Source organism: Cryptomeria japonica, chromosome 8, assembly GCF_030272615.1.
Source record: "Cryptomeria japonica chromosome 8, Sugi_1.0, whole genome shotgun sequence".
Taxonomy (NCBI): Eukaryota; Viridiplantae; Streptophyta; class Pinopsida; order Cupressales; family Cupressaceae; genus Cryptomeria; species Cryptomeria japonica.
In genome coordinates this window covers 279,095,878-279,111,350 of record NC_081412.1, presented here as the reverse complement: position 1 = coordinate 279,111,350, position 15,473 = coordinate 279,095,878, and the positions used below count along the sequence as shown (strand labels likewise).

Here is a 15,473-nt window from a genome sequence, read left to right as displayed (position 1 = left end):
GGGCTTACAAGCACCATTTCGTGCTGCTTAACCACTTCCGCCATGGTGAAAAGGTAAGCCTGCCTTATTATTTAGCTTGTTCTATGGATCATACAATTACATAAATGCAGAAAGACCCTCAAGGTGACCATGCTCTTCATCAGGGTCTTATGGTTTTAGTTTACAAATTGTTGAAAGGGAAATCCATTGAGAAACCCATTAGAGGTAAAAATACCAAGGATGATGACACAAAAAATGAGCATAGTGGTTTCAACCTCGACTTTGAAATTGAAGGTGAGTCTGAGGATTTCAACAAAAAGGGGAAGGCTAAGGGGAAAAGAAAGAGGATTGTTGTTGATTCTGATCTCTTGGACTCTGAGGATGAGTCCTTTGATGAGAAATTCATCAAAAGCCAGAAAGGAAAGGGAATGGGAAAACAAACCCAGAGGAACAAGAATACCCGTAGGGGGACTAACAAGGTAAAAAGGCAGATACTGATTATTTCTGATGAGGATTCAGAGGAGGATGAAAATGATAATACAAAGGGTAAGGAGGAGGATGAGATTCCGGATGTGGATCGTGGTGAGGACATGAGTACTCAAGGATTGCAGAATGAGGGCCAAGAGAATAAAATGGGAAATCCTAGTGACTGTCATGGGGATAATGATAGCATTAAGGTATTTTGTGAAACTATCAACAAAATTGCGAAAGATATCAACAACCTGAAGAATGATATTAATGTTATAAAAAATGCTACGATAGGCGAGAAGCCTCTTTCTGAAAATGTTGAAGAATTAGTGGTTGCAATCAATAATGCTGAATCTATTGAGGCCATGGTCGGTAAAATTCTTGAAACGGAAAAGAAGGTTAAGGAAATGGAAGGGAATAGAGAGGCTAACAGGCTAGAAACTACCATGAACAACATGGTCAATAGAGTCGACAAGATGTAATTAACTGTGAAGAGGATTGCTGAACAAAATTTCCAGATTCTTAAGGCCTCTGTGGATAATATGAATATCATGATCAACAGATTTGATCACATTAAAGACAAGGAGGGTGACAAGGACTAGATGGAGAAAAAGGGCCATGAGAAGAGAACTAAGGCCAACACCAGGAAACATGATGATATCAAGGGACGAGAGCTGGATGAATTAAAGAACTCTACGGACAACATGAAGCAGATGGCGGTTTATGCAAAAGATATTATGAAAAATATTTAGTTGTCTCTGTCTCTGTCTTTGTCTTTGTGCTGTGCTTTTGCTATCCTTTAGCTATCTTTCTATGGCTTTCTGTTTTGGTTGGGAACTATTTTTTGTTTGGGTAATCAAGCACGGTTTTCTTCCGCTTTAATGCTTTATCTTTTTCCTGATTTGTATTAAGGTTCGAGTTCCTTTCAAAAACCTGTTTTTACTTAATCAAAACAATGTGATTTATGTGGGCGAACCCTCACCAAAAAACCTACACTTCAAACATGTAGTTCAATTGTATTATTAGAAACAAATCAATCGTAATATAATGGATAGATTCAATACTCTTCAAGAGTTCTCACACAATAATAGAATCTTGGAATAACTTCAATAGCATAACCACATCCCATAACAACTTTATTTTTTCATACAAATACTCTAAGGCACCAAATAACTGTAGAGATCAACACATGGAGAGTAGGTTTCTATGGTTTCAAAAACCATCTTCAATGCCTACATGGTTAAGTGGTGTCCAAAATAGCAAGCTATCACAAACAAGACTCATTGGAAATAATAGTTTCCTAGAACAACACCTACCTCTTCACCATTGGTCAACTTGCCACATGCAAGGTGCCTTCCTCATAGAAAATACTAATTCTAAGAATAGGCATTTGCCTTTCCACATATCCACTTGTCATATATAAACTCTTACTTTGTCATAGTGCGAATTAGAAAGTTCACACTTAACTCTTACAACTATCATAACTTTAATAGTAGGTTTTCATAGTTTATCATATAACTAAGATAACACTTACGACACTTACCACCATAAATTTAGGACCTAAAAATTGAGTCCCCAAATTCTTAAAAACTAGGAATATTGTCATAGTCATCACCTATCATGTAGGATGCAACCTCACCAAGAAGACCCACAAAGTGATTGACAACTTAGGAAGTTAGCAACTTAGACATATATAAATAATGCATCAAATAGTTACTGAATCAATGCCAAAAATCAAAGGTTGAGATAGGAAACTTCTAAGAATGAATTGATTTGAGATTTTGAATCACTCTACTTAGGATAGGCAAAGTTTCTTAGTAAGACTAATTTTGATTTGATTTTGGATTGCTAACTTAAGGTTGGTTAAGCTATTCATAAAGATTAATTAGGACATGATGGTGGATCTTAGGGCCTTTATCTTTGAATTGGTTTTTATTTGGGTGGATTGGTCTATGAGATGCTTGATTTAAGATTGAGATGGGTAGAGGGTAGTTCATTACTTGATTACCTAGGATTTTATATTTTTCTTTATTCAGATATGATTAACTAGATTTTGGGTTAAGACGAGGATTTGGGATTGGATTTTGCATTAGGATAAAAATTTGGATTTAATATTTAGATGAGGAGGATTAGGATGATGGGGTGAAGGTTTTAAATTTTTCCTTCGGTTTTCAATAGGGTTTTGGATTTTGATTTTTATAAACATTTGGAGTTTGATTATGGTGCTCTATGCTGGATGGAGAAGATATCTAATTGATAAAGAGATTACGATAGTTGATTTGAATTGGTCCAGGGTCTATGAATTGATCACAAGAAAATGATAACCTTTGGTTTATAATTTTCTTCAAGGATTTTAAATTTGATTCAAATATTGGAGATTGCCTTTGGATAATTGGTGTACAGAAAAGTTTTTATGCTTTAAATTTAAAGGGTAATGTCACGTGTTTTGGCTAGAAAATACAAAAAGCATTCAAAGAACCTAGATATATTGAAGTAGGTGTATGGACGATTGTAAGCTCATCAATATACCTTGTATGTGCATGGATTTTAAGACCCTAATGACACACTAAACTATTTTTTATGAACCAAGATCACTCGATGGAATGAGGGAAGAGAATACATAGCCTACAAAATTGTTTTTAGGACATGGGGTGAGTAACTTCATGGGGATAGTTTCTTATTGATGCATCACAACCAAACACAATCAATGGTTCCTATCTAGAATTGTACAAGATTGTCAAGTTATATCTTCAATATAACCAAAGGTAGACGATGTTCGATTCTATGAAATGAGAGAGTATGTCTAATGGATTGGTGCAAGAGGGTACCCAACTCTCCTTTATCACTATATAAAGTAAAATTATTACAATCCTAGTTGTAGTGTCAAGTGTCCTCCTAATGGGAGAGTCTTTTGATTCTCTCCCAATTTTGTACATCCCGCTAGACATGATGGTTCAAGTCATTCCCTTGGAATGAAATCCAAGGTAGGAATACTAAGAGAAATAAAGACCAAATTATTTTGATCTCCAATAGTGTCTCATAATGCAAGGAGAGAGAGCATCCATGATTTTGTTGAGATTGAAAACGATAAAAGAGAAAATGGTGTTTTGATCTTCAAGTTCACCTTTGAGGATGGAGCACATACACTACATTGTTCTCATAAACATGACACATAAAATTCATTCACCCTTACAAAATTAAGTGTGCAAATAAATTTAGAGAAAATGATGGGTTCTTTAACAAGTGACGCTACAAAAAAGTCTTAGTAGTTTCTCAAATGCATATTGGAAAAATGATATAGCTACAAAAACAAGGGGGTAGGTCAATGGGCCCTTGGACTACTAGTGAAGTTGAATGGCTCCAAATGAGCCCACCGAGGATCATGTCTTGTAGAGTGCAAGGTTCGACATCATAAAGGATGAGGTTGGGATTATGCCCCGAGTGAAATTGGCAAAATATATTCCCCCCAGTCCTTGGCTCTTAGCTAAAGAGGTTTTAGCCTATAGGCTCGTACCTTGTATCAACAGGCAAAAACTACTTTGTGAAGGCCCTTGTTGGATTGGTGTGCTCGCAAGCTTCATGCCCTTGTTAGGCTATTGTGCTTGTACGTCTAGACCTCCATTAAAAAAGGGGGTTAGACTACAAAATAGGGTTTTTCAAACATTTCAACCCCAACGAAATGATGATAATCTATGCGTAAAGTAGATACACTAAAATACAAGTAAAAAAAAACATGTTTTTTTGTAATTAATAGGCTTACTTACATAAATGCCTCATAGATGTAGAAACATTTAAGGACTTGTAGAAATTCCTTATAATTGTAGAAATATCTTAGGATGAGTGAGGCAAAACAATATGATGAAATATATAAAATAAAGGTTATATCCATAAGAAATTGATTAGTGGAACATGACGAATAAGTTAGGAATGAAAAAAAACTACAAAAGAAAATCCAAAAACTTGTCAAAATCCAAAAATATGAATTTAGGGCTATTTGAGGGACGATATTCTAGCACAAAAGTAAATGCATCTCACTAGAGGCAAATACATTGAATTTTGAAAGTGGATGTGTTGAAGTAGAGGTAGACATATTGATCCATGAATGAGGCCCAAAAATGAGATAAAACTTGCAAGAAAGGGGTCAAATTTGCAAGCAACTAATTAGAGAAGCATGGTGAATATATTATGATTGATTTTTTTGGTGTAAAATCAAGTCCAAAACTTGTTAAAATCTTAATAAACAAGAAAAAATAAAGCTAGGGCCATCAGGGAGAAGGTTTCCTATTTAATAGAAATAGATGCAACTTGCTAAAGGTAGATGTGTTGAATTATGAAAGTGGATGCATTGAAGTAGGGGTGGACATGTTAATCCATGAATGAAGTTAAAAATATGAGATAAAACCTACAGGTAGGGGTCAAACATACAAGCAAATGATTAGGGAGACATGATAAATAGTTTTGGAGTGGAAATCCTTGCAAAAAGAAGCCTAAAAATTTATCAAGATCTTAAAAAAATGAAAAAGAAATGAAGTTGGGCTTTTGGATGGAAGGTTTCCCAACACAAAAGTGAATGCGTCACTTTAGAGGGAAACACGTGAAAGTAAGGGTGGACATATCAAATCAGTAACTTGAGATGAAAAGCTTCATAAATGCTCAAAAGAAGGTTATATTGGGATATAAGGTTCACATAGGCATGTCAAATGTGAACAAAAAAGATGTCGATCATAAAATAAGAATTCAATCAATAAAACCAAATCTCATTCCACACTTGATTGAGCCTCCATCTAAGCAAAATAATCAGATCAAAGATGAAAGAAAACTAAATTTCTCTCACCCAAAAGTTGTTCTTGCATACTCAAAATGTGTGGGGTTGTGATCCAAGGGATTTGTGCTCGAGAGATGATATATGGGCTGCTCTTCAAATCAACAACATGACTTTATATTTAAAAGACATGTTAAAAGGGCTCCCAAAAGGGTCCATCTATAGATTGGATGGATGATTAATAAAAGATTGCTCAAAGAGATCAATGGTCAAGATTAATTGAAAGGATCGGGAGAAGGAGAAGCCCTCCAAGTGGCACCTTATGATTGCTACACTTAAAGAGGAAAAAGATCAAAGGGATTTGGATGGAAAATATTGTTTTGGAAATAGATAAAAGATGATGATAAAAATTTTAATTTTGGAAGTCCAAAAAGTCTTTTTTAGTGACATGTGAAGGATGAAGATTTTCTTGGATAAACGAATAAGTAAGATTTTATGAGAGAATTTTGGAGAAGTGAGATAGATGAGACAAGTGCATGCCAAGTTTGATACATGCTTTGGAATGTGTAAGCATATTTATCTAATTTTCAAAAGACAAGGATATGAAAGGTGAGTTTATTTATTACAATGTTAAATTTATTTAATCAAAGGTGAACTATAAAAGAAAGAGATAAAAATGATTGAAATGTATTTAATTAAAGCTAAGAAAATGATTGGAAGGTTAATTATTATTATTTATTTAATTAATGCTAGAAGGGGATAATTTTGGGTGTGGTTAGGAGGCAATGGTTTTAGGTGTATAAAGTAATTATGAGATGTTATAAGTGATTCTAGATGACAAGGAGTGATAATTGATGTTACACGATAGTTAGATAATAGTCTTCAAGTGATGTCCTTTTATGCATCACTTAGACATACTATTCAAAAGTTCTGTTGTGGGAGTAAACACATAACGACTAAATGGAATTAAATTGATTTGATATTGTGATTAAATTTAATTGTCTTAAAAAGATTTCCTTTGATGCATGACGTAGATAGTTAGATAATAGTCTTCATGTGATGTCTTTTAATGAACGACTTAAACTACTAACAAATTTTGATGTGGAAATGAACACATAATAACTACTTCAAATTAAATTGACTTGAAATTGAAATGAATATTACTTTTAAATATATATAAAAAAATCCAAGACATTTTTATTCTTCTAGATTTAAGTTAAAACAAAAAACTAATAATATAAAAAAAAAAATTATATAAATGAAAAATAAATTTTATTTTTTCAAAGTCAACTTCAATCAAGATTGATAGGAACAGTAAACCAACAATAATAAAAAAAACATATATTAAAATTATATACCTTAAACACCTATCCCATAAGAGAATACAATATAAAAGTACAAGGTATCCTTACAAAACTATATATGATAATTGAAGACCATTGGATGCTTCAAAAGAGATTCAATACATACGCTGAACCTATCAGCGTATGATAATACATATCTAAAATGTCTGTAGATAGGTATCCCGCAAATGCGAATCCCCTGGGACAATAATTCAACTGGACAATCTAGAACCTAACCTTATCTTACGTCCTTTGTTTTTCCGTTTTCAAAGAGATTTGAACAGCGAAGGCGCGAGTGCGACAGCCAGGTAAATGTGGGTTCTCTTCCGTTTCCAAGTCACCAGGTTTGAATGCGGCGAGTGGATTGTAGGACACGTTTCGTGAGAAGCGGTCAAAGGAGATGGATGGGATAGTCTGAAAGCAAGGTTTTGGAGAGGGAGGCGGCGCAACTGGTGGGGCCTGACAGGGACCCTGGTCCCTATTCCACTCAGTGGAGCAGACGACGATGGCGAAAGCCTGCGTAACATGCCTGACCCTTGGAACTACCAACCACTTTCACACACTTGTTCTCCTCTTACACTGCTCCGCATTTGCCCCTGGATCGAATCGGACGCGCTCCAAGTGAGTTTTTTGCCCTTGTTTCCTCTGCCCATTTGTTTAAATTGGTTGAGGGAATGCTTGAATCTTTGATTCTGGTACTATATAGCGTATATTCTGTCCTCCTTATTTGAAATTCTGTCCTCGCCTTTTCATTTTTCTTCTCCTTTGGGTAATCTTTTGTGACTTTAGGGACTAGAGAGGGAAAGAAATCAATTTTTAGACCGTTTGTATGTCTTGTATTTAGATCAGTGCTTCCAGAGAAAGAAATCAATTTTTAGACCGTTTGCAGTTTTTTCTATGTTGTGCAGTGCTTGGAAATGTAAGATGTTTGATTGAGGGTTTTATTTATTTGTTTGCTTTGTTTTATTTTTTTCCTTTTCCCATAGGAATGGCTTCTTATTCCCCTGCTCCTGGGCGGTACCCGTACGGCCTGAATACTGGCGGTGAAAGGATGGGGGAAGGTGAGGGAGACAGGGTAGCCTTTGCAGGCATTCTGGACATATTTGTTCATCATGCAAGAAACATTCATAATATCTGCATTTATGATAATCAAGATGTGTATGCAAAGTTTTCCCTCACTTGCAGCCCTGATGAGACGTTATCTACCACAATTGTAAAATGCGGTGGCAAAAACCCTCAGTTTGACCAAAACTTGCAAATAAAAATCACTCAACCCGATGCAGTGATGAAATGTGAAATGTGGATGTTGAGTCGGGCAAAGAATTATCTGGAAGATCAGCTGCTAGGGTTTGCTTTGGTTCCGCTATCCTCTGTGGTGGGAAAGGGTAAATTCACTCAAGATTTTGCACTGTCCTCCACTGACCTGTTTCATTCCCCTGCCGGAACTGTTAGGTTAACTCTTCAGTACCGTGGATTATCGTCGTCTGACTGCCATGGGAACTCGTTTGCTAGCACCAATTTGGCACTTTCTCCAGCGTCCATAAGCTCAGAGGTTGTTCTGCTCGATCGTAGCTCGGAGGAGTTGAGACCTGTTGATTATGGTAGCATTGAATTTCCAGACATGGAGATTGCTAGACAGAATGAGCAATTGGTTTCAGAATATTTCAAGATGGCATCTAATGAAATAAAGATGGAGAATGAGTCGAAGTCTGAATTCCAGGTAGCAGATCAGACTGGATTTTCTGGAGTGACATTTTTACATTTAGGTGCAACTCCCATTGCAGACGATGATTATGACATGTCACTGAATGCAGAGGAGGAGAAACATGCAGATCCTCATTCTTCAACACAGGAAACTAACCTATTTGCTTACAGGAACCCAACTGATGGCGAAAATTCATCCCACACAGGAATTGTGAGTTCCACAACTACAAGTTTAAGTGAAGAGCATAGTTTCCTTGATTTCGGGGAGCAGAAGAGCAGCTCAGTGGGCGAATCTTCTCATTCACACGGTTCATCACCTGCCACGATTCCAACATTTGAAAGTTCTGCTGAGACTCCAACTTCCGCACATGGTAATGTCTCTGGTGACAACCAGAGAGCTTTGTCTTCCGAGGAGGATACAGACAAGGAAGGAACAGGGTCAAGTTCTGAAACTAGGATGACTGAAAGGAACTCAGAACCAATATTTACAAAACCTCTGATAAGCATAAATCTTGAACCTGATCAGACTGTTGTGCAGCAACAGATTGTTGATATGTATATGAAGAGTATGCAACAATTTACCGAGTCACTGGCAAAGATGAAACTTCCAATGGATATTGAAACCAATGAATCTGATGATAATACTGACACTACATCAAAACAGAAAAAAATAGAAACTGGAAAGAAGGAAGGTGCCAGAGTTTATTATGGAAGTCGGGCATTCTTTTGACACCTGAAGATCAAGAATAATACAGTTATGACTGCAGGATTATAAATAGTATTTATAGATACAAATGGATAATAATTTGGACTAGCCTGTATTATAATAATGTGATCAGTTGAACAGGTATGGTAGTTGTTAACTTCATGCACTGATATTTATGAGAATCAGGACTACACATAATCATATAGAGCTGCTAAGTAAGAGTATCCCCATTCATCTGAGGGATATTAATTGCTGATGTATTCTCTTTATGTCATGTGCAAGTTGTGTTTTAGTTTGATTAATTATATTGACTTCTTTTACATGTACTGCTTATATCTACAGTCTTCATCTCTTCTATTTTCCACTTTTATAATTTTGTTATGCTAGCATCACTGGCACGAGAACAGTATTTACCATGTTATTGTTAGTGAAATGAGAAACATAAAACGGAGGTTTCCATAGTTTAATTCAGGTTAATAATTATGGTCCTTTTTTTGCAGCTAAATTGCAATGGTACCTACTATGTTTAATTAATTATATTGACTTCTTTTACGTGTACTGCTTATATCTACAGTCTACATCTCTTCTATTTTCCACTTTTATAATTTTGATATTCTAGCATCACTGGCACGAGTACAGCATTTACCATGTTATTGTTAGTGAAATGAGAAACATAAAACGGAGGTTTCCATAGTTTATTTCAGGTTAATGATTATGGTCCCTTTTTTACTGCTAAATTGCAATGGTACCTACTATGTTTAATTGGAATAAAGGGATGAAGTTGAACTTTTGTAGTTAATTTATGTGCATTTGTTTTTCCTTTGCTCTGAAGTAAACAATCTTTATATTGCCATACATGCATTTGATTTTATATTTTAGTGTAACACAATACATGTATTGGAATTTAATGCCTTCCTATTTAGTGACACATATTTTATTGAAATGGGATGTTACATGATTTTTCTTCCTATAATAATTCGTTAATTTTAGGGTCTGGCTGACCGATACTTAGTTTTTTTTTTGATCGGTAATCACTTTTTTGACTGGAGCTTTGAACCAGTAGGGGTCACATTGGGGGACCGCCTCCCCGTGGTTACAATTTTTCTAAGGTATTAACACCTCCTTGATTTTGTCTCTGATGGCACCCAGCCAGCTGAAGGTGCCACAAACACTCGCAGAAGAAAACCCACGGAGGCTGCAGGTTCTAAACTATTGCTACATGGGCACAATTTATGCTGCAGGAGCAGGAAATAATAGAAAATACATTTTGTTGTTGTAGGACAGAACACAAGTGACTGGGTAGAAATTAAAATTTGTAAAAACTATTTGAAACAAGGAAACATGGGATTTAATCATCAGTAGCACTCATAAAAATACCCACGTGGTCAAACACATACACACATTTTACTCATTGAGTAGAAAACTCTGATAATAACCATTCACAGAGCAAGCACAACCAAAGACTGCAAACATATATATATATAATGAGCAATATTACATTACTTCAAATCAGAAATATGGTTGTTTACAGCCATTTACAATACATTCACTGAGTTCTAGGCCAAAATCTGCACTCCTCTGTTCTCCCTGTGTGCTCACGTCTTCACCCTGCTCTCTGTTTTGGGTTCTTGTGACCTTCTTTTCCCCCTCTACCCTTATTTACTTCCCTCTTGAATCTTCTATCCTCTCTCTTCCTTGTTATCCTCTCTGTATCCTCTTCTTTTTTTTGTTCTCTCTTCAAAACTGAAAATCCCCCAAAAATTCTGAAACTTCCAAAAAATCCGGCCTAAACTGATTGCAGCCAATAGAAATCTACATTAAATGCTCACCCACCTGTTTTGAGTTCAAAATTTCCCCCCTAAACCATTAGGCTATGATTTGGGCTTCCTCTTGGGGCAATAACACAGCTGTACGTGGGTAGATGCTGCCCAAACAGTCAAAAATTCCAAAATAATAAAAAAACACTAAAAAGACTTTGCCTTGCAGATACGGTGGTTACGTGAGGTTGGGTTATAAAGTGAAAAGAGCATTCAAAATATGATGCCCCTGCATCAATCTTATAACAAGAGAAGAATTGCTATTTTTATTCTTCTTTGAACTTTTTTGTTTTTGCAATGTTTACCTTTGAGTAACTCCTAGGGCATGGAAATCCATATTCCTTTGATGAAACATTGGTTACTAGCACGTTTGGTGTTGAAGGCATTTCAGGCTTGAGTGTTTGTTACAATCAAGGCCTTTGGGATTGAAATTTATTACTAGCTCATTAAGGCCTATTGCTTGTTAAGGATTATCCAAGGGTGAAAGTTTTCAGCGTTTGACAGTGCTATATTCATCTCGAGAGAAGAGTTTCATGTTTGCAAACTTTACCTTTGAGTAATGCCCATGGCATGGACATTCATGTCGTATTGATGAAATAATGGTTGCTAGGACTCTTGGGTTTGAAGCTATTTTACACCAAGTTTCTATGATGGGGATGGCAAGAAATGGGGGGATGTTAATATGGGATAGGAGGCCTTTTCTTAGGGACGACAATAAAAAATAGGGAAAATTTAAAAGATATAGGAAATTTCAGTTAGTCATATAGAAGACATTCATCATACATGTCATTATAGAACCATATAATGAAATAATAGAGTTGAATTGAGAACACGAGTTAACAAACAAAGTTTAATTAACAAATTGTCAATGTCTAATCATTTCAAGTGAGTTTCATTACCAATTTGCATATACTTAATACACCAAAATGAAAAGGCCAAAAGGCTACAAGTACAAAATGATAAAGTGTAAGCAATTTGAGATCTATTGCTGCTTTGTCTTTGCCTCATCCTCACATAAATCAAAAGTAGATTTTAAATCTAATCATTACCAATATCCGGGGATACCTCATCCAATGTAACACCCACCAAACCCTCATATGCCTCATCAATTTGTGTGGTGTAAATTGGATCAACATCCCATTGTAAAACTATATTTTGTTGATCTTGAAGTCACATGGCACTATGCAAGACCACCAACTTCTCTTGTGAAGAGGTAAGTTGTTCCTCTTAGATAGTGGAGGAAGTTGTATGTGGACCAATTCCTTTTTGTAGTAGAGGAAGTAGCAACTTGTGAAAAGGAGGTGAATGGCAAACATCCTCAATTGTGGTGTATCCTTGCCATGCCATTTCTACCATCCAATAAGATTGAATTGGGCTATCTTTGCCTTTCATTTGCTAAATGTTGGATTGCAAAGACTAGCAAAGGCAAGCCATTGTGTTTGAAGCAAGATTGATTTCTCATTTGGATACATTTTTCAAAAGGTCATCATTAAGCTTTTTTTTACCTTCTCGTTATCACTAGGAAGTACTCTAAGCACTGAAGTGGTGTGTTCATGGCATTCTACTGTTACGTCACAATATACTTGAGGCTCACATAATCCCAAATTAGGATCTCTATTATAAATTGCTTTCTTTTTTTGCTCAACCATGCTGTCAAATGTCTCATAAATCTTTTGTTGGTAGAAAAAAATTCAAAAAAGAATAAGATTTTAGGACTCAAATGACAAAGTGAATTCTGATACAAAAACGAATAAAACTATCAAGTTAAACTTTAAAACATTAATAAATTAATACTTAAATTAAAAAAATAAAAATTCTCATACTTCATAGTGGATCGCCAATTGTCATCGAGGATCTTTTGTTTCATAGATTTTCTCTTAGTCATGCTATCTACCTCACTTTGGATCAACCATCATTGATTGTAAATCTGCCTTCACCTCAAGAATCCTCCGGAACAAGATGAAGTAATTGGCATATCTAGTCTCTATAGCTTTGAGGAATTTACTTCCTTAAAAAATTCCTGTCCTAAAGAAAGCGAGGTATGGTGTTTGCAAATAAACATTTGAATATATAGCTTCTACCACCACATTTTTCATCTAGTTTATCTTCCTATGTCTTTCAATACATGAACACAACACAAGGTCCAATAGATGTGTTTGTTAGCACCTTCCACCACCATGCTAGCTAATTTGTTTGTGTAGTTAGAATGTGCCACATGAAATGAGATGGCATGGGTAAAGAAAAAATGTTAATGTAAGCCTTTGCTACTTCCCATGAAAGATACCTGCAATTGTCCCTGCTCTCTCGCTACCACTAGTCTTTCTCTTTCCTCTTGACAGAACATCAATATCACTAGTAGTAACCATGGATGACAGGGCAGATTATGTAGAGTCTATTGGCATCATACTCTTTACCTTCTCAGATATGTTTATTCGTGGACAAACGTCAATCCCCTGTCATGAAATGCCCAAGTGGTGACTATATACCCTAGTGTAGCTCCCTCTAAATTTTTTGTTGAAAATATGACAACCAACTTTTTTGCTCTAAATATGACAAAACCAAACACTACTACCCCCCAAATTTTTCTTTTTGTCTTTGTCTCTTCCTGTTACAAATGGGAGAAGAGGTTTAACTGGTTTGAAAGGGCCCTTTGCATAACAATTGAAGGGGTTGCAAGGGCACCACAATGGGCTATGTGGTTTTGTTCATTCACACTACTTCCACTCCTTGATGGATCCCCAGCCAAAACTCTTATTTTTCTGTTTACTACTTCATGTTCACCATTGTCACTGTTGCTGCCCATTTCATTTTGTGCAAAAAATGAATGCAAGCGCAAACTGCAAAGTTGTTTGTAGAGAAATAAAATATTCCTTGAAGCTTTGGAAAAAAAATTTGTAAAGGAATGAAGCTCACTACTCACTAATGCCGCCCTGCTGATAATCTGTCTTCAAACAATTACAATGCTTTTTTCCTCCTTTAGCTCTGGTGGTGCAAATTCTTTTGGCTGTGATAACTGAAAACTGAAATGTGTTTTGGAATAGGCTATGTATGGTGTCTCTAGGGCTGAATGTGGCATGGGGCCGCAAACACAAGGCACCTTTTTTATGTTTAGAACTTTTTTGGGTGAGTTTTTCTTTAAATAATTTTTTTGATATTTTTGGGACATTTCTGCTGTCTCACAAAAAGTCACTGTTTCCTGCCAATTTTTGGGATATTTCTACATAATTTTGGAGGTTTGGGGATGGTGGTGGGATGTTTCTGAGGTGTCCTGACAACCCAGGGATGGGTATATTTGTGAAAGGGCAGGGGGTTTGTCCCTTTGTACCCTTGCTTCAAGGCATTTAGGGCTTTTGTGTGTTTCTCACACAGCCTTGGCCCTTTAGGATTGAAAGCATAATTTTTAAGAATTTGGGGTGGAGATTATCAATCTCAAGTCCCTATAATTCAGTATGGAACGGTACTTTGGGTGGCAGTAATTTCTGAACTTAAGGACCAAGTCATAACATGTTAATGTACACTATTGGCAACGTGGCTGCAGAAATTGAACTTCATGTTATCAATGTGTTCTTAGCATCTTTCTTGTGCAATTCTTCATAGTTCAATCCGTTCTTCTATTTCAATGTACTTGAAGCTCATATGCCAAACTTATTTTTTGTAGCTGATAAAATGAAGAGTTTTTGCTCTCATCTTGTAGTTAAAGTTTGGTAAACTATGGACCAAGCTGGAAAATTTTGTGCTGAAGATGATGGGACTTCAGATGGTGGCTTGCTAGAATAGTTTTTGGTTTTGATGGAGTTAAAAAGATTTCTTTTCTTTGTTTTCTTGTAAATAAGAGGTTTTAAAGAAAGGTATGCAATGAGTGTTTCTCAGGGATTAATGCAAATTAACTTCATTTGCAAGAAAGAAAGACATTGTGGGTTAAAATGACATGTAGATGCCTCCTTTTTTTTTATTATCTCCTGTCAAATTCACCTAGGACTTGCACTTGACCTTGTCTTTTGGGTATATCACAGACAGAATTGGATGTGGTAGTTTACTTGAATCTACATTTTCTACATGTTGAAGCATGCAACATGTCTTGTGGAGACTTGAACTCGAGTTCATTGTGAATGACCCAACAATTAATCATTTGAGCTGATCTACTTGACAAAAAATGCTCGTTAAAAAATGGAGGTAGAGTTCATAGAGAACATGGGGTTGGCCTTGGATTGTTAATATGTTTATGCGGACTGCACCTCAAGGTGGCTGTCACTGTGGCCACTACAAAGTCCCCTGTTGGGGGGAATGGAGCCTGGATCTGTGGTGTAAAATTCATCATTCCTGCTGGGCAAAATGTTAGTAGAACTCGTAGATAAAAATAGACTCCTCAAGACTTTCATCCTTGCATTTTTTGTCAAGATTCAAAACTATGATAAAGTCAGTTTTTATCAAGCTTTTGAATGAATTTGAATTTAACTCTGGCATGATTCAACTAAATGAGACAATGTTTCTTTGCTGCATTTTCTCAAACAGTTCATGTGCCTTGTGTGCCAATATATATATTCAATGCTTTGTTGATGGACTTTTAGTATTCACCCATTCTTGATTTCACTGCTTGAAGTTTATTGCCATGAACCTTAATTGAAATATGAATTAAATGTTTATGGTAACATAAACCTGCGTGTCCTTTTCTCATTAAAACTTCATCTTTAAGC

At 36.0% G+C, this 15,473-nt stretch overlaps 1 protein-coding gene across 2 annotated transcripts; it reads left to right on the top strand.

Annotated features, from left to right (window-relative positions):
- Positions 1-6,719: 6,719 nt before the first annotated feature.
- LOC131070584 (uncharacterized) lies at positions 6,720-9,284 on the top strand. 2 transcript variants are annotated; one of them, XM_058006166.1, is made up of 2 exons: positions 6,720-7,247; positions 7,539-9,284. In XM_058006166.1, the coding sequence occupies exon 2, from the start codon at positions 7,541-7,543 to the stop codon at positions 8,984-8,986; it is 1,446 nt and encodes a 481-aa protein (XP_057862149.1). In that variant the 5' UTR covers positions 6,720-7,247; positions 7,539-7,540; the 3' UTR covers positions 8,987-9,284. The 2 variants fall into 2 exon arrangements, with proteins under 2 accessions (XP_057862149.1, XP_057862148.1); XM_058006165.2 differs by having other exon boundaries at positions 6,722-7,173.
- Positions 9,285-15,473: the final 6,189 nt, after the last annotated feature.

Bases quoted from the DNA above. Each gene is read 5' to 3' on its own strand.
- LOC131070584 (XM_058006166.1), top strand. From the start codon at position 7,541: ATGGCTTCTTATTCCCCTGCTCCTGGGCGGTACCCGTACGGCCTGAAT.